This window comes from Colius striatus, chromosome 21 (assembly GCF_028858725.1).
Source record: "Colius striatus isolate bColStr4 chromosome 21, bColStr4.1.hap1, whole genome shotgun sequence".
In the NCBI taxonomy this organism is placed as follows: Eukaryota; Metazoa; Chordata; class Aves; order Coliiformes; family Coliidae; genus Colius; species Colius striatus.
In genome coordinates, this window is record NC_084779.1 from 4,390,497 (window position 1) to 4,408,362 (window position 17,866).

General features: G+C 50.4%; 1 protein-coding gene across 1 annotated transcript; it reads left to right on the plus strand.

Annotated features, from left to right (window-relative positions):
* The first annotated feature begins 6,691 nt into the window (after positions 1–6,691).
* On the plus strand, positions 6,692–17,187 carry RCC2 (regulator of chromosome condensation 2). The gene is made up of 14 exons (XM_062012804.1): positions 6,692–6,801; positions 6,899–6,974; positions 8,028–8,352; positions 9,559–9,652; positions 10,849–10,992; positions 11,100–11,231; positions 11,332–11,420; positions 11,691–11,805; positions 12,031–12,197; positions 14,576–14,756; positions 14,848–14,953; positions 15,084–15,156; positions 15,301–15,378; positions 16,047–17,187. The coding sequence occupies exons 3-14, from the start codon at positions 8,032–8,034 to the stop codon at positions 16,149–16,151; spliced, it is 1,605 nt and encodes a 534-aa protein (XP_061868788.1). The 5' UTR covers positions 6,692–6,801; positions 6,899–6,974; positions 8,028–8,031; the 3' UTR covers positions 16,152–17,187.
* Positions 17,188–17,866: the final 679 nt, after the last annotated feature.

Sequence of the window (17,866 nt, forward strand, 5' to 3'; positions counted from 1 at the left end):
CTGCTGCACCCCAAAAACCAGCTCTGCAAAGGCTGAAGCCAAAGCAGCACAGAACACCCAAATTATTGTGTTGGTAAAGGGGATGGGGGTATGAGTTTGTGTACACCCCCAATTTCATGCACACAACCCCTCCCCAAGTGCCCAACGCACTCAGCAGTGGTTTGCAAATCCTTTTGTGAGAGGAGGAGTCTTCCTGGTACCCAGAGGGTACCCCCTGCCCCCCGAAAAACTCACCCTGAGCCCAGCAAAACTAGGTGCAAGGAGAGATTTACTGGCTTGTGCCCAGCATGTCGGCAGCACTGACTCAGCCAGGGCTGGGTGCCTGTGTCAGCAGGACTGGGCTACCCTGAGGTGCTGGGAGCTGAAACAACCCCACCCCCAAAGAAAGAAATTCGACATAGAAAGAGATTAAAAATCAAATATCATCCCTCAGTTCCTGTCTGTAAGCTGAGAGCCAAAAGCCTCCCCAAACCACCCCCTCCCTTGCAAGGTGCAAGGCTGCATTTGCAGCAGGACAGCAAACACCTGCAAGGGTTAAAGGTGCTCGTCCAGCTCAGAGGCAGCTTCATGCAGCTCCTGCTTGTATGCAAAGCAACCTCCATGTCAGCCCCCCCCCAAAAGAGTCTGGCAACAACAGTGACCTGGTTTGATTCACCCCCAAAAGACAGGAGGGTGCTGGGTACAGGATGAGGTTCACTCACCCCGAGTGAGAGTGATTTAATCCAGTCTGCCAGAGGGATTCCTTTTATTGCAGCCCTCTACTCCTCCAGGAAAGCACCCAGAGGACATTTAGGTGAGCAAACAGCTTGTACCTATGCTCAGCCCTTAAATAAGCAGCTGTTTCCTGCCCTCCCAGCCATGCTGATAGAGCTCAGCTGGCCTCATCCTGCACCACCCCCACCCCCCCAAAAAAAAAATCCCCCCCTGCTTGGTTTCAAATGCAAATCCTAAACCAAAACCCAGCCTCAAATTAGAGCCTTGCTCAGGTTTACTCCCTCCTCAGGAAGTTTTGCACTACCTCACAGAACAGGAACTCAACAAACCCGTTTTCATGGGTGTGCACAGAGACTTTTCCAAGGACCTTGAAATATTTGGCATTTCAGTCTCAATCTAAGGGCACCATGGGGCTGTCTGTGTCATGGGCCAGGAGGGATGTGTGTTGAAGAAAGGTGTTCATTTAAATACCCCCATTCCAGGTGAATCTATAGTTATAGAGATCTATGTAACTGGGGGCATGGAGCTGGTCCGGGGATGCCCTCTGCTGGCATCCTCCCTGGGAAGGCTTTGGGCCACCGTCACCAAGACATGTCCTAACTTCTCCAGAGTGGAGGTTTGTTTAGGAAAGGCCTTGCAGGGAAGCAGCAGAATCTGCTGTCTGTGGCATCACGTTCCTAGAAACCCTGGGTGAAGATGCTGGGATGCAAGAGAGCAACTGGGCTGGTTTTGCTCCCTAGGCTCCCAATCAAAAACCCCTCAGAGGTGCACAAAGCCACTTGCAAGCTCCCAAGCCATATGGATGCAAGCTCATCAGGCATATATTCATTATTTTTAAGCTTCCTCTACATCTTCCAGCCATGCAATTCCCAGCAAAACAGAGTGTTCCCCAGCAAAACATTCCACTGCAACGTCCCACCAGTCAGAGACTTTAAATTCCCCTCTCATGTGCTCTTGGATACTTGGGAAAACTCAACACACGCTTCACTCAGAGGACAAATCACCTCCCAGAGCATCAGTTACTTGCTTAAAAACTCCAAGGGTGCAACCAGGCTGTGAAAGGAGCCTGGAAATGGACTTGTGTTTATTGGAGCACATCCCCTGCCCAGAGATTTTTCACTCCCTCACTGCAGGCAGGGCATGCAAATACCCCCAGCACCCATTCCCACGCTGCACCCAAACCATCCCCTCCTGGGGCCAGGGGGGTTTTTGAAGAGGATCTTGCTGCAAATCCCCCTTTTTCCAACTGCAACGGGCACATCCCAAATATCACCCTCCCCTGAGATACCCCAAATACCATCAGGATGGGGATGCAAAGCCCACAGGCAGAGCCAGGGTTAGGGGAAGCAAAGCAAGGCCAAGGTTATCCAAGGCCAGTCGCTCCCCATCCATCCCAGACGCCCTGGGGAATTAACAGGTAAGACCAGTTTTTCCTTATCCCAAGTAAAACCAGTTTAACCTCCAGCCTGATGCAACCTGCCTTGAAAAGGTTCCCATCCACCCTGACTACCCCAGTGAGTGGGGGTTTTTGGGAGGGGGAATAAAAGCACATTTTTAGGGATAAGTGGCCAGGTCTCAGTGCCAGCAGCACTTTTATTCCATCCTGTTGCTATTGGTACCACGGAAAAGCCCTTCGATAAATCAAGTTCCTTCCTCCTGCTCCTGTAAGTGACACTTTTCATTTTCCTTTTTACCAGAATGAGGACCAAAAAAAAACCCCACTGCAAAATAGTCCCCAAAATACACCCAATTTTCAGGGTAAAACAGGAGTGAGCAGGGAAATGGGAGGGAAATTTGGCCCAGGCAGCGGGGCTGCAGGCCGAAACCCATCCCGGCAGCAGGGGGAATCATCCCAGCCAAACTCTTCCTCCTCTGAAATCATCCCCTCCTCTTCCTCCTCCTTTTAAAAGCCTGCTGTTGCAGCAGTTTGGGATTTGGGGTGGGTTTTCTTGGGGGGTGCTGTTGGTTTGAGGCTGTGGTGCCTCTTGCTTCCCTTGGCAGGAGGGGAAGGACACGCCGTTGTTCGTCTCCATCCAACCTTTGATCTCCCAAATCCATCCCGAGCGTCGGTGGGAAGGGAGGTCACCACATCAAGATGCTTCACCCATGATCCAGTAAGTAACATATTCCTCTTTTTATCCCCTTTTCAACCACCAAAGAGGGTCTTTTCTTCTGAAACAGCACCGGGGCTTTGCCAATTCTGAGCGGTTTGGTGGGGTTTTTGCAAGCCACCATCACCCCATTGGGCCCAAGGGCCCAGATTGCAAATGCAACACTGGCAACATTAAAAACACACCATCCACTGGAAACCCCAGATTGCAAACCCATCCCAGACTGGAGATCCATCCCATATTGCAAAGACATCTCACCTTCAATGTGCCTTGACAGGATGGGACTGGGACAGTAAAAATGAAGCGGCCCAGGGAGGTCGAGGCAAATGAATGTGTCCTTCCCTCCTTCAAAACTCCTCTTTGCAATCAAGGGAATTCTCCCCTGGTAATAAAGATATCTGGAATAAGGAGAGTGAGTCTTCCTTCCTGAAATCTCTTTTTTTTTAAGGAGAGGGGGGATGGAAGGTCTTCCCTCTGCTGTAAAAGGTGCTTTGCAAGAGAGGCAGTGCGTGTCCGCTCCCACGAGTATCTTGCTTTGCATGAAGAGTGCAAAACCTCTTTGCAAGGAAGGGCCTGTGTGTGCTTATTTATGAGGAAAAAAGTTTACCAAAACATAGTTTTGAGGGGGGGAAAAAAGGGGTTTTTTTCTTGGGAGAAAAACTCTGCAATCAGGGCAATATGTGCATTTATTTATGGGGAGGAAAAAAGCCCCAACTTGCCACAATAAAGGCAATGTGTGCAAGGAGTTCTTTGAGGGGGGAGAACCTGTAATAAAGAGAAAATGTACATTTATTTCTTGGGAAAAAAGACCTCTTTGTAAACCTTGGAGGAAAAATACCCCCAATTTGAAGGAAAGGCAAGATGTGCTGCTTCTTTCTTGGGAGGAAAAATGCACTAAAGGCACCGTGTGCATTTATTTCTTAGGGGGGAAAACCCCACCTCAGTTTGTAATAATGGCATTATGTGCTTTTATTTCTGAAGGGAGGAAAAAAGAAGATCCAATCCTTTGCAATAAAGGCCATGTGTGCATGTATTTATTGGGGGGAAAAAGAATGCACTAAAGGCTTTATGTGCATTTACCTCTTGGAAAAAAACCCACCCTAAATTGCCAGAAAGGCAATTTGTGCTCTTTATTTCTTGGGGAGAAACTTTGCAATAAAAACACTGTTTGCATTTAATTCCTGGGGGAAGAAAACCCCCCTAACCCTTTGCAATAAAAGGCTATGGGTGCATTTATTTCTTGGCAGGACCTAATTTGCAATATGTGCTTTTCTTTGCAGGGGAGGGGGAAAAAAGACTAAATTCTTTGTGATAAAGGCCAGGTGTGGATTTATTTCTTGGGGGGAAATGCAATAAATGCCTTGTGTGCATTTATTTCTTGGAGAAAAGACCCCCAATTTGCATGAAAGGCAAAATGTGTTATTTACTTATTGGGGGAGATTGCAATAAAGGCAATAAATGCATTTGTCAATGAGGAGCCACATGCAATAATGGTCATATGTGCATTTATTTCTTGGGGGGGGGGGAAATGCAACTATGGCCATAGGTACATTCATTTCTTGGGGTAAAATCTCTGCAGTGTGTGCATGAGTTTCTTGGGAAAGCCCAGTTTGCAAGAATGGCCTTATATGCATTTATTTCAGGGGGGAAAAATAAGACATAACCCTTTGCAATAAAAGCAATGTGTGCATTTATTTCCTGGGAGGGGGGAAAAAAAAGCCAGAAAGGCCATGTGTGGGTTTATTTCTTGGAGAACAACAAAATAGCCAATTTGCAAGAAAGGCAATATGTGCTGTTTATTTCTTGGGGGAAAAAAAAGCTCTCAGCAATAAAGGCACTGTGTGCATTTATTTCTTGAAGGGAAAAATGCAATAAAGATGGAGAATAGGTGCATTTATTTCTTAGAGGGAGGGGAATGTAATAAAGGCACTATGTGCATTAATTTCTTGGGCGGGGGGGGAAGCCCTCTCTTTGCAATAAAGGCCATGTGTGCATGTATTGCTTGGGAAAAGACCCTCAATTTGCATGAAAGGCAATGTGTGCTGTTTATTTCTTGGGGGAAAAAGCCCTCTATAATAAAGGCATCATGTGCATTAATTTCTTAGGGGGGGGAAAATGCAACAAAGGCCGTGTGTGCATTTATTTCCTGGTGGGGAGGGGGGAATGCAATAAAGGCCATGTGTGCAGTGATTTGCTGGGGGAAGTAATGCAAGAAAGGCACTATGTGCATTAATTTATGGGGGGAAAAACCCCAACTCTCTGCAGTAAAAGCCATGGATGCATTTATTTCTTGGGAAAGGACTCCCAATTTGCAAGAAAGACAACATGTGCTGTTTATCTCTTGGGAGGAAAACCCCTCTGTAATAAAGGCACCATGTGCATTAATTTCTTAGGGGGTAAAAAGTGCAATAAAGGCACTATGTGCATTTATTTTGGGGAGAAACAAACCCCAGCTCTTTGCAGCAAAGGCCATGTGTGCATTTATTTCTTGGAGGGGAGGGGAAATGCAATAAAGCTCATGTGTGCATTTATTTATTGAGGGGAAAAAACCTGCCATAAAGCTCATGTGTGCATTTATTGCTGGGGAAAAGACCCCCAATTTGCATGAAAGGCAATATGTGCTGTTTATTTCATGGGGGGGAAACCCCTCTGCAAGAAAGGCACTGTGTGCATTAATTTCTGGGGGAAACAAACCCCAACTCTTTGCAATAAAGGCAATGTGTGCATATATTTCTTGGGGGGGGTGTGCAATACAGGCAATGAGAGCACTTATTTCTTTGGGGGGTTGCAATAAAGGTAATGAGTGCATTTATTTTGGGGGGGTGCAATAAAGGCAATGAGTGCATTTATTTATTGGGTGGTTGCAATAAAGGCAATGAGTGCATTGATGAATTGGAGGGATTGCAATAAAGGCAATGGGTGCATTTATTTATTGGGGGGGTTGCAATAAAGGCAATGAGTGCATTTATTTATTGGGGGGGAAATGCAATAAAGCCAATGAGTGCATTTATTTATTGGGGGGGTTGCAATAAAGGTAATGAGTGCATTGATGAATTGGGGGGGTTGCAATAAAGGCAATGGGTGCATTTATTTATTGGGGGGGAAATGCAATAAAGGCAATGGGTGCATTTATTTATTGGGGGGGTTGCAATAAAGGCAATGAGTGCATTGATGAATTGGGGGGGTTGCAATAAAGGCAATGGGTGCATTTATTTATTGGGGGGATTGCAATAAAGTTAATGAGTGCATTTATTTATTGGGGGGAAATGCAATAAAGCCAATGAGTGCATTTATTTATTGGGGGGATTGCAATAAAGGTAATGAGTGCATTTATTTATTGGGGGGGAAATGCAATAAAGGCAATGAGTGCATTTATTTATTGGGGGGGTTGCAATAAAGACAATGAGTGCATTGATGAATTGGGAGTATTGCAATAAAGGCAATGAGTGCATTGATGAATTGGGGGGGGGGGATGCAATAAAAGCTATGTTTGCATTTATTTCTTGGAGAGAAAAACCCACCCCAATTTGCAAGAAAAGCATTATGTGCTTTTTATTTCTTGGGGGGGGGGGGAACCCAGTGCAATAAAGACACCACACGCACCAATTCCCGGGGACCCCCTCCCTTTGCAGAAGGGCATCGAGCACTTTTTGCTCTTGGAAAAAACCCACCCCATCAAACCCGATTTTCCTCCCTGTGCCAACCAGCCACCCCTCTGCAAGAAGGGGAATCCCTTTGCCTTATTCTTTCCTCGCGGGTCTTCCTGGCCTGGAGATGGAGCTGTGCGCGTTCAGCTCCCTTTTTTTTTTCTATCTACAGCCTCTTCTTCTCCAAAACAGCATTTTCTTTCCTTCCTCCCCCCCCGTCAACCTTCTCTCTTTTTTTTTTCCCTTCCTTTTCCTGCCCATACATGTGTTTCTGTTTTGTATCGTAGCGTTTGTTCGGCCGGCTCGTATTTACATTTTAAGGGCATCTGGTGGGTGGGCGCTAAAGGGAGGAAAAGAGGAAGGAAAAAAAAAGAGAGAGAGAGAAAGAGAGAGAATTACCTCCTTTTTTTTTTTTTTTTGCAACAGGAAACAGCACCAAAAATATTGCAAAGGCCCCGAGTTGGGGTTTTTCTTGATGCTGCACCCTTCGCCCTAAAATCAGGTTTGAGATGGGGGGGGGTGGGTGTAGGGGAAGGGGGGAGGGTGGGGAGGAGGAGGGGAAAAAAAAAAGAGGGGGGGGGGCTTAAAAAGGCTTTAAAGAAAAAAAAGAGAAGAGAGGGAAGGGGAAAAAAAAGGCGGATCCACGTGGTGCGGTGGGGGCAGACAGAGAGCCCATTGTTCATACCCTGCGAGGGGAAATTCACGTTGGGGGGGGGGGGGAGGAGGAGGGGGAGGGAGGGGATGGACTCGACCCCAGGGGTGCAGAGAGGGGGGAGGGTTTTTTTTAGTGCCCCCTCCCCACCAAAACCAATCCTTCCTTCTCTGTCCCGCACCCCTAAAAATATGAGCAAATAAAAGGCCGGAGCGGGAGGAGCACGCGCGGGTTGTTACCCCCCCCCGCCCCCCAAAGTCGAGAGCAGGTGGGGGGGTGCGGGGGAAGGTGGGAGGGGGGAGTCCCCGCGGCTCCCCTGGTCGTGCACAGCTCTCCTGCACTTCCCTGGGGGGGGGGGATTTGTCTCCGGGCCCTTTTCTTGCCGTGCAAACCCGCCCCCGCTTTGTGAATTCTCCTTCCGCACCCCCCCGCTTTGTATCCCGCCCCCCCTCGCCTTGAAGCCCCCCCTTTACACCTCCCCTTTGCACCCCCCTTCTGCAAATCGCCCCTTTTCAACCCTCCTTTTTGCACTCCCCCCCCCACTTTTGCAGCCCCCCCCTTTGCACCGCCCCCTTTCAACCCCATTTATCTAATCCCCCCCCATTGGCAAACCGTCCCTTTGCACCCCTCTTTGTAACCCCCCCGTGAACCCCCCTTTGCAAACCGCCCCTTACCCACTTTTGTCCCTTTGCCCCCTCTTCCAACTCGCCCCTCTCGCACCCTCCCTGCCCACCCCCCTTTACAATCCCCCGTTCCCCCCCTTCACCCCAAACTTTCTCCAAGTGCGGTTGGGGGCCGGGGAGGGTTTGGGGGGGTCACCCCGCGGCTCCCCCTCTCCAAGGCTTTTGTGGCCCGGGGGTGGGCTGGAGGGGCCGTGTCTGGGGGTGACGTTGGTGTGCCCAGCGCTATGCCCCGGAGGAAAGCGGCGGGGCCGCCCTGGGAAGCGGCCCCGGGGAACGGGGCGGTGGCGGCGGCGGGGAGGAGGCGGCCCGGCCCGGGAGGAGGAGGAGGAGGAGGAGGAAGGCGGCGGCCGCGGCCGGAGCGCAGCGGAGGCAGCAGCGGCGGCAGCAGCGAGGATGAAGCGGCCCCGCGGGAGCGGCGGCCCCGGGACGGGAGCCCCGGCGGGAGGAGAGGCGGCCGGCCCGGGGGGGCCGGAGGAGGCGGTGGGACGGCAGCGAGGGGACAGAGCGTGGTGATCTGCGAGCCCGAGCACAGCAAAGAGCGCATCGTGAGCGGGGCGGCGGGAGGGCAGCATCCCCTTGCACCCCCCTAATGCATCCCCCCTGTTGCACCCACTAACACCCCTCCATTGCACCCCAAAATGCATCTCCTCTTCACACCCCCAGTTCTGTCCCCACTGTTGCACCCCCTTATTGCACTGCCCTGAGGCATCCTCCCCATCACACCCCCTCATTGCACCCCCAATTCTGTTTCTCCTGTTGTATCTCCTTATTGCACCATCCCACTGCACCCCCTGTTACACCCCCACAACATGGCCCCCAACTCAGGATACCCCCCTGTTGCATCCCTTATTGAACCCCCCACATCATGGCCCCACACACTGCACCCCCTACTTCACCCCCCATTGCACCTCTTAATGACACCTTCACCACCCCCCATTGCACCCCTTAATGAGCCCTCCCCATGCACCTCCCCAATTCCATCATCCCCCTTTAATGCCCCTCCTTATTGAACCCCTCACCCCTCGTGCCCCCATCATTGCACCCCTTTGTTACACCCCAATAACTACACTCCCCCATTACACCCCCCACATCTCCCATGTCCCCCTCTGCCTCCCACGTACCCTGTGTCCCTGATGTCCCCCATGTCACCTTAAGCCCCCCACATCTTCTATGTCCCCTTACACCTCCCATGCCCTTGATGTCCCCATGACCCCTGTATGTCCTCTACATGCCCCATGTCCCCCACATCCCCTTACACCTCCTGTACCCCTGATGTCCCTCCCCCATGTCCCTGATGCCTCTCACATTCCCCGTGTCCCCTAGTGTCCTCCGTATGCCCCACTTCTCATGCCCTTGTTGTCCCCCACATCCCTCTGTCTCCTATGCCACTGATGTCCTCCGTGTCCCTGATGCCCTCCACATCCCCCACATCTCCCATGCTCCTGATGTCCCCCACATCCCCTTATGCATCCCACAGGTCCCCCACATCTCCCACATCCCCCATGTCCCCCCCATGTCCTCGATGTCCACTACATCTCCCACGGCCTCGATGCCCCCCACATCTCCCACATCCCCTGTGTCCCCACTATGTCCTCCATGTCCACTACTTCTCCCATGCCCCTGATGTCCCCCACATCTCCTTACACATCCCACATGTCCTCCCTATCCCTCATGTCCCCTCTGCCCCCCACATCCCCCTACATCCCCTTTCCCCATCCCATTGGGGCTGATGGTGTGGGGACCCTTTGCAGAAGCTGGAGGGCTCCAGGTGCCGGGGGCAGCTCCTCATCTTCGGAGCCACCAACTGGGACCTGATCGGCCGCAAAGAAGTGCCTAAGCAGCAAGGTGAGGCTGCCACACTGTGTCTCACTGGGATTCATCTTTGGAGCCTTATTTTTATGCATTTATATTGATTTTTTTACCCTAAAAAAGAGCATTTTGGGGTTTGTCTTTAAACCAGTTGCATGTCATGAGCTGGGACGTGGTGCACATCGGGTCTCCTGCAAAGCAGAAGGACCACACTTGATTTGGGATGCCTTTATGTTGGGATGCCTTTATGTTTCAGTCCTTCTCCTGCTTATTTTTTTATGCATTTCTGTCAAATTAATTTCCTACCTTATTGTTAATTTTCTTTTAATGAGTTCATCTTGTTGGGGTGCAGTTGCAGATCATCACCTGGGCCAGAAGTTGGGGTACAGGCTGGGCTGGGTCTCCTGCAAAGCAAATGAAACACACCACTTTGTTTTTGATGCCTTTAGACTTCATGAATGTTCTCTGCTTATTTTTCTTTTCCATGCCTTTAGATTTAATTATTATTTGGATTAATTAAGAGTTTGGGAGGGAAGTTTGTACAGTCACATCTCATAATCTGAGCCAAAACATGAGATGTGCCAGATCTCCTGCAAAGCAAATTAAATGGGCTGCTTGGATTTTATGCCTTTAATTATTTTCTGCTTATTTTTGGTGCCTTTTAGATTTAATTATTATTTCTTTTAATTAATTAACTGGGATGAGGAGTTACAGTTGCAGATTGTCGTCTGGGCCAGAACTTGGGGCACGTCTGATCTCCTGCAAAGCAAAGGGAAACACACTGCTTATTTTCTGATGCCTTTAACAAATTCCTTTGTGCTGCTTAGTATTTTATAGCTAATTAACTTTTTATTAATTGATTTGGGGAGCAGTTACAGTCTCATGTCATCAGCTGGGCCAGAATTTGAGCTGCGCTGAGTCTCCTGCAAAGCGAATGAAACACGCTGTGGGTTTTTGAGGCATTTGTATTCATTGAATTTTCTGCTCATTTCAGATGTATTTCTATTTAATGATTATTTTTGTTAATTAATAGTTTTGAGGGAGTCTTTTAACAGCCACAGATGATCACCTTGGTCAGAACTTGGGGTGCAACAGGCCCCCTGCAAAGCAAACGAAACGCACTGCTGATTTTTGAGGCGTTTCATTCATTTTTCTGCTGCTTTTTGATGCCTTTCTGTGGAGTGCCGTTTTATTTTAAGGAATTCATTGTGATTGATTTGGTTTGAATACAGTGGCATATCGCAACCTGGGCCAGAACCTGTGGGGGCCACACAGGTACGGGTGTCTCTCAGGGATTCAGGTGCGGAGCGTGGTGTCAGGCCCCTGCGCTGCTCATAGTCTGCTCATCACTGCCGAGGGCAAGCTCTGGAGCTGGGGTGAGCATCCAAGAGGAGAGGGGGAGAGGGAAATACCCCCAAAAAGCCTCCCCTGAAATCTTTATCCACTCCAAAAAGAGCTAAAAAGGGTGATTGTGATGGTTTAGGTCGCAATGAAAAAGGGCAACTGGGCCACGGGGACACGAAGCGGGTGGAAGCCCCGAAGCTCATCGAGGTGCTGGCGAGCGAAGCCATCGTGTTGGCAGCCTGTGGCCGCAACCACACGCTGGCACTTACAGGTATGAGGATGGGGAAAGCTCACATTTGGGGGAAATTGCCTGAAATCAGCCCCTTTTTGCCCCAAAAGCACCCATTTGGGTTTTATTCCTTGTGTTGTAGAGAGCGGCTCCGTGTTTGCCTTCGGAGAGAATAAAATGGGGCAGCTGGGGCTGGGGAACCAGACGGACGCCGTGCCCAGCCCGACGCAGGTATCCCCACTCCTTTCAGTGGCCTTTTTTGGGTGAACCCCTAAATTTATGGGGAGATGGGGGGGGTTCTCATTGAAAACAAACTCCCCAGCAGAGCCCAAACCCTTTGAGGACACGAGACTGTCCCTCTCGGGGACGCTCCTTCACTTTCAGCGTCGGCACAAACACAAAGAGGCATTGACAATAAACCCCCAGATTTGAGCATTTTGGGGGTTCCACCTGGGAAATTCACTTTATTTTTACCCTTTGTTGTCTTGACTTCTCCTGCAGATCATGTACAATGGGCAGCCCATCACCAAACTGGCCTGTGGGGCTGAATTCAGCATGATCATGGATTGCAAAGGAAACCTCTACTCCTTCGGGTGCCCTGAGTATGGGCAGCTGGGTATGGCGTTAATTTGGGAGTGATTCATTAGAAATTTTAAGCCATTACAGTGTTGGGAGAGGGAGGACAAAGGTTTTTTCCTTCAGTTTCCCCATTTGGGCAACTAAATCATCCCCTCCTGGAAAAACAGCACAAAGGAAAAGGGGTTGTTTCTGCAGGTGGTTGGGAAATAACGGGGTGCAGGGTGGGGGAGTGCCATGTTTTCACCCCAGTGCTCGTTGGCAGGGCATAACTCGGATGGGAAGTTCATTGCCCGGGCACAGAGGATCGAGTATGACTGCGAGCTGGTGCCACGGCGCGTGGCCATCTTCATTGAGAAGACCAAAGACGGGCAGATCCTGCCTGTCCCCAACGTGGTGGTGCGAGACGTGGCCTGTGGGGCCAACCACACGGTAGGGTACACGTGTAACATGGGTTTGCAGCGGGCACAGAGAGGGGGAAATGCATGCAGGATGGAGATGGAGGTGGGCATGTAAAGGCCAAGATTTGGGGGGTGTGTATGAGGATGCTTGCAGTCGGCATTGAAAGAGGTTTGCAGCGTGGCTTTCAGGGATTGAAGGTTTGCAAGGATGAAGGTTTGCAGTGTGGCTTGTAAGGATGGAGGTTGGCACTGTGGCCTTGAGGGATGAAGGTTTGCAGTGTGGTTTGTAAGGAAAGAGGTTGGCACTGTGGCCTTGAGGGATGAAGGTTTGCAGTGTGGCTTGTAAGGATGGAGGTTGGTACCATGGCCTTGAGGGATGAAGGTTTGCAGTGTGGCTTGTAAGGATGGAGGTTGGTACCATGGCCTTGAGGGATGAAGGTTTGCAGTGTGGCTTGTAAGGATGGAGGTTGGTACCATGGCCTTGAGGGATGAATGTTTGCAGTGTGGCTTGTAAGGATGGAGGTTGGCACTGTGGCCTTGAGGGATGAAGGTTTGCAGTGTGGCTTGTAAGGATGGAGGTTGGCACTGTGGCCTTGAGGGATGAGGGTTTGCAGTGTGGCTTGTAAGGATGGAGGTTGGCACTGTGGCCTTGAGGGATGAAGGTTTGCAGTGTGGCTTGTAAGGATGGAGGTTGGCACTGTGGCCTTGAGGGATGAGGGTTTGCAGTGTGGCTTGTAAGGATGGAGGTTGGCACTGTGGCCTTGAGGGATGAGGGTTTGCAGTGTGGCTTGTAAGGATGGAGGTTGGTACCATGGCCTTGAGGGATGAAGGTTTGCAGTGTGGCTTGTAAGGATGGAGGTTGGTACCATGGCCTTGAGGGATGAAGGTCTGCAGTGTGGTTTGTAAGGAAAGAGGTTGGCAACGTGGTTTTTGGGATGAAGGTTTGCAAGGATGGAGGTTGGCAGCGTGGCTTTGAAGGATGAAGGTTTGCAGCGTGGTTTTTGGGATGAAAGTCTGCAAGGATGGAGGTTGGCACATGGCTTTGAGGGATGGAGGTTGGCACTGTGGCCTTGAAGGATGAAGGTGTGCCAGTGTGGTTTTTGGGATAAAGGTTTCCAAGGATGGAGGTTGGCAGTGTGGCTTGTAAGGATGAAGGTTGGCAGCCCACATTTGAGGGATGAAGGTGTGCAGCATGGCTTTGAGGGGTGAAGGTTTGCAATGTGGCTTTTGAGGGCTGGAGGTTTGCAATGTGGCTTGTAAGGATGGAGGCTGGCAGATGCATTTGAGGGGTGAAGGTTCACAACATGGTTTTTGAGGGGTGAAAGTTTGCAGCGTGGCTGTTGAAGGATGAAGGTTCACAGCCTGCATTTGAGGGCTGAAATTGGCACCACACATCTTAAGGATCAAGAATTGCAGCCTGCATTTGAAGGTCTTGATTTGTGGCCTATGCTTAAGGAGAAATACTTGCAGCATGCATTTAAGCCTAAAGATTTGCAGCCTGCAGTTAGGGATTGAGGTTTGCAGCAGGTGTTTAAGGAGAAGTTCTTTTCATATGCTTTTAAGGCCAGATTTGCCAGGGTGCATTTAAGGCTAAAGATTGGCAGCATTTATGGAAGGATAAATTCCTGCAGCCTGCATTTAAGGACAGAAGCTTGCAGGGTGCATTTAAAGTTTTGCAGCATGCATGTAAGTATAGAGACTTGCAACCTGCATTTAAGGACAGAGATTTACAGTGTGCATCTCAGGATAAATAGTTGCAGCATTCATTTAAGGAGAAATCCATGCAGTGTGCATTTAAGGCTACAAGATTTGCAGCCTGCATTTAAGGACAGAAACTTGCAGCATGCATTTATGGATCAATTCTTGCAGTGTGCATTTAAGGACAGAAGTTTGGAGTGTGTGTTTAAGGAGAAGTATTTGCAGTCTGCTTTTAAGGATAGAGATTTGCAGCATTTATTTAAGGATAAATTCTTGCAGCCTGCATTTAAGGGCAGAGATTTACAGTGTGTATTGAAGGCTAAATATTTGCAGCCTGGTTTTAAGGACAGAGATTTGCAGCATTGATTTAAGGATAAGTTATTGCAGTGTGACATCTGAGGCCAGAGATTTGGAGTGTGTATTGAAGGCTAAATATTTGCAGCCCTGCCTTTATGGACAGAGATTTGCAGCATTTGTTTAAGGATGAATTCTTGCAGCCTGCATTTTAAGGATAGATAGTTGCAAATGTGTGTTTAAGGCTAAATATTTGAGTCTTGCATTTCAGGACAGAGATTTGGAGGGTGCATTTCAGGCTAAATATTTGCAGGGTGCCTTTAGTGTTTGCAGTCGCTGCCATTGGCTGCATTCCCTGCACTGAGCTGGTGGGGTCTCAGCTCCGTTGGCTGTGGAGTGACATTTCTCCATCCCCAGCTTGTCCTGGACTCTCAGAAGCGTGTTTTCTCCTGGGGCTTCGGGGGCTACGGGCGGCTGGGCCACGCTGAGCAGAAAGATGAGATGGTTCCTCGCCTCGTCAAGCTCTTTGACTTCCCGGGGCGCGGGGCGGCGCAGATCTACGCTGGCTACACGTGCTCCTTCGCCGTCAGCGAGACAGGTTGGGGGCTGGGGCTTTGAGAGCAAGTTGTTTTTAGGGAGGGGTTTAGGGGGGATGTTGGAGCTTGACAGGTGATGTCGGGGGTTTGCAGGTGGTTTGTTTTTTTGGGGTGCTACCAACACCTCCCGGGAGTCCACCATGTACCCCAAAGCCGTGCAGGACCTCTGCGGCTGGAAGATCCGCAGCCTGGCCTGTGGGTAAGTGCTACACACACCTCCCCAACAAAATAACCCCTCCCAATTTCCTGATTTTTGGGGTGCAGCCACCCGTGAGGTGGTTTGAGGGGTGGGGGATATGGGGTCATGCTGCCTTTGCACTCCACTGCAGGAAGAGCAGCATCATCGTGGCGGCAGATGAGAGCACCATCAGCTGGGGTCCCTCACCCACCTTTGGGGAACTGGTAAGAGGGTTGTACTGGGGACCCTCAACCCTTTGACACCCCAGAACCTTCCCCTCCACAGCCACGAGCAGGAGGGATTGGCTGCCTACCATCACATTTGTTTTCTCTTTCCCCCTCCACCTCTACATGGGATGCACTTGATAGGGCTACGGGGACCACAAGCCCAAATCCTCAACGGCTGCCCAAGAGGTGAAGACCCTGGATGGGATCTACACAGAGCAGGTGAGGGGGTGACCCCACCAAGAGAATGCTGGGGGGAAGGCCAGGTAGAAAACCCCCTCCCTCAAATAAAGATGGTTGCTGATTTTGTACACAACTCATCACACCCACAGGGTGCTGGAGGGAAGGTGTGTAGACCTTCCTCTGTAAATAATGTGGTAGCTGAGGCTGTACACAACTCATCACACCTGTGGGGTGCTGGAGGTGAGGTGTGCAGACCATCCTCCTTAAGTAAAGGTGGTGGCTGAGGCTGTACACAACTCATCACACCTGTGGGGTGCTGGAGGTGAGGTGTGCAGACCATCCTCCTTAAGTAAAGGTGGTGGCTGAGGCTGTACACAACTCATCACACCCGTGGAGTGCTGGAGTTGTTGTTGAGTCTGTTCTGGAGATGTTCAAACCCCACCTGGATGGTTCCTGTGTGCCCTACTCTAGGTGGTCCTGCTCTGGCAGGAGGGTTGCACTGGATGAGCTTTCCAGGTCCCTTCCAGCCCTTAAGATGCTGTGATAGTCTCCTTAAGTAAAGATGGTGGCTGAGGCTGTACACAACTCATCACACCCACAGGATGCTCATAGTCCTGGCTAAAAGCAAAGAGGAGGGATAGAAAGAGCAGCAGGGGAACGAAGTGAGTGGCCTTGTGGCTCAGTTTCCCTCTCTGCCCTCCTGCCAGGTGGCCATGGGCTATGCCCACTCCCTGGTGATCGCCCGTGACGAGACCGACGCCGAGAAGGAGAAGCTCCGCAAACTGCCCGAGTACAACCCCCGCACCATCTGAGGGGGATCCCCCTGGCTCCCCACCCCGCTGGGACCCTCTTCTCCCTCCCCCCCAATCCCCCCAAACCCCGCTTTTCCAAGCCAGCCGCCCTTTGAACTACCTGTTCTCCCATTTCCAAAGCTCTGGGGAGGGTTTCTTTCCCCTTCCCACCCTCCCTCCCCACGGCCTTTTGAATTCCCAACCGTAGCAGGAGCTTTTGGCACATCCAGGCTTCATTATTTCTCTCTCTTTTTTTTTTGGTGGTGTTTTTTAACTATTTTAATGTTATTTGTCTTTTTTTTTCTCTCAGTTTTGGGTCATTTCCCCTCTCCCCAACCACAAACATCCCCGGATAAAACCGGGGGCCAGATGAGCAGCTGAAAAACACCTTTTCTTACCCCAGTACTCCCCTTTTTTGACATTTCTTTCCCCTCCAAACACCTCCCTGTTTTGGGGAGCTGGAATGTGGGGGAAAGGAGGGGGAGTTCTCCTCTCCAGCATCCCTTTTCCCTGCGGGATTCAGGATATACATGTCATCCCCCCAACCCCTCAAGGGCCAAACTCAGCCCCAAACAGCATTTTGAAGCTCTCCCCGCTCTCACAGCCCTCGCCCATCCCAGGGAGATCTCAGGTATGAAGAGAGGGGAGCCCAAAAGCTGCTTTTTTTTAGGGGGGGAGGGGGAAATGGGGAGGGGAGTGGGAAAATCCTTCTTCATTTAAATTATTCCTGTCATTATTTCTGCCTGGGATCAGCCCAAAGTCCCTCCTACGACGCTGTGCACTGTGCTGGAGAAACGAGGTGCCTTTTCTGAGCAGAGCCTGGCTCTGCCTTCCCGCCACCCCAGGGTGACATGTTTTGTACTTTTAGTGTTATTTTGCAATTCGTGGGGGTTTCTTTGGAATGATTCCTTTGAGGGGAGGTTGGGGGGTTTTTTTTAAGGGCCTTTCTGCTCTTTTCCCTGAGTGAGCTCGGGGGTGTTTGAGCTCTTCCCGGGGAGGTTTGCGGTTACAAAAGGGGTTGGTTTGGGGTGTTTTGTTTGGCTTTTTGCTTTAGGGTTTGGGGGGTTATTTTGGGGTGAGGGTTTTTTTTTTTTGAGGGGGGGGTTGTTAGAAGATACCCAGGAGAGCAGCAAAGTGGAGAAGTCCCAATATTCTGCTTTGTTTTAGCAATATTGGTTTTTTTGGGGGGCTGTGGCGTGAGCAGATGCTGCCACCCCAAGAAAACAAAAGGGGGGGATATATCACCAAAAACCTGCTTTTACCACCCCACCTCCCCCAAAAAAGCATCATTTTAGTTCATCCTGCCCACCAGCAAAAGAGTTGGAGCCTGAGGGAACTTCTCCTGCTTCAGTCACCCTGGCCCAGCAGTGGGTGAGGGCAGGAGGAAGGAAATCCCAAAGCAGGAGGATCTGGAGGTGTCCTTTAGCAGAGGGGCCCCGGGTTAGATCTGGGATTGTCTTCGTGGGGGTTTGGGGCTGGGGTTTTTTATATTTCTTGGAGTAAATGTTTAAATAAAATGATGTCATTGTGTACATTGATTTATCCCCCCCACACACACACCTCTGAGGGGATTTCATTATCATTTGAATGCCATTAGCATCACAGAGTCCCTGAGTGCTGGGGGTTGGAAGGGCCCTGCAGAGCTCATCCAGCCCAACCCTCTGCTACAGCAGGTTCCCCTGGCTCAGGGGGCACAGGAACGTGTCCAGGTGGGGTTGGAAACCTCCTGAGAAGGA

Bases quoted from the DNA above. Each gene is read 5' to 3' on its own strand.
- RCC2 (XM_062012804.1), top strand. From the start codon at position 8,032: ATGCCCCGGAGGAAAGCGGCGGGGCCGCCCTGGGAAGCGGCCCCGGGG. The intron at 12,198-14,575 runs GTAGGGTACACG...CTCCATCCCCAG, and splicing joins CCTGTGGGGCCAACCACACG to CTTGTCCTGGACTCTCAGAA. The intron at 15,379-16,046 runs GTGAGGGGGTGA...CCCTCCTGCCAG, and splicing joins ATGGGATCTACACAGAGCAG to GTGGCCATGGGCTATGCCCA.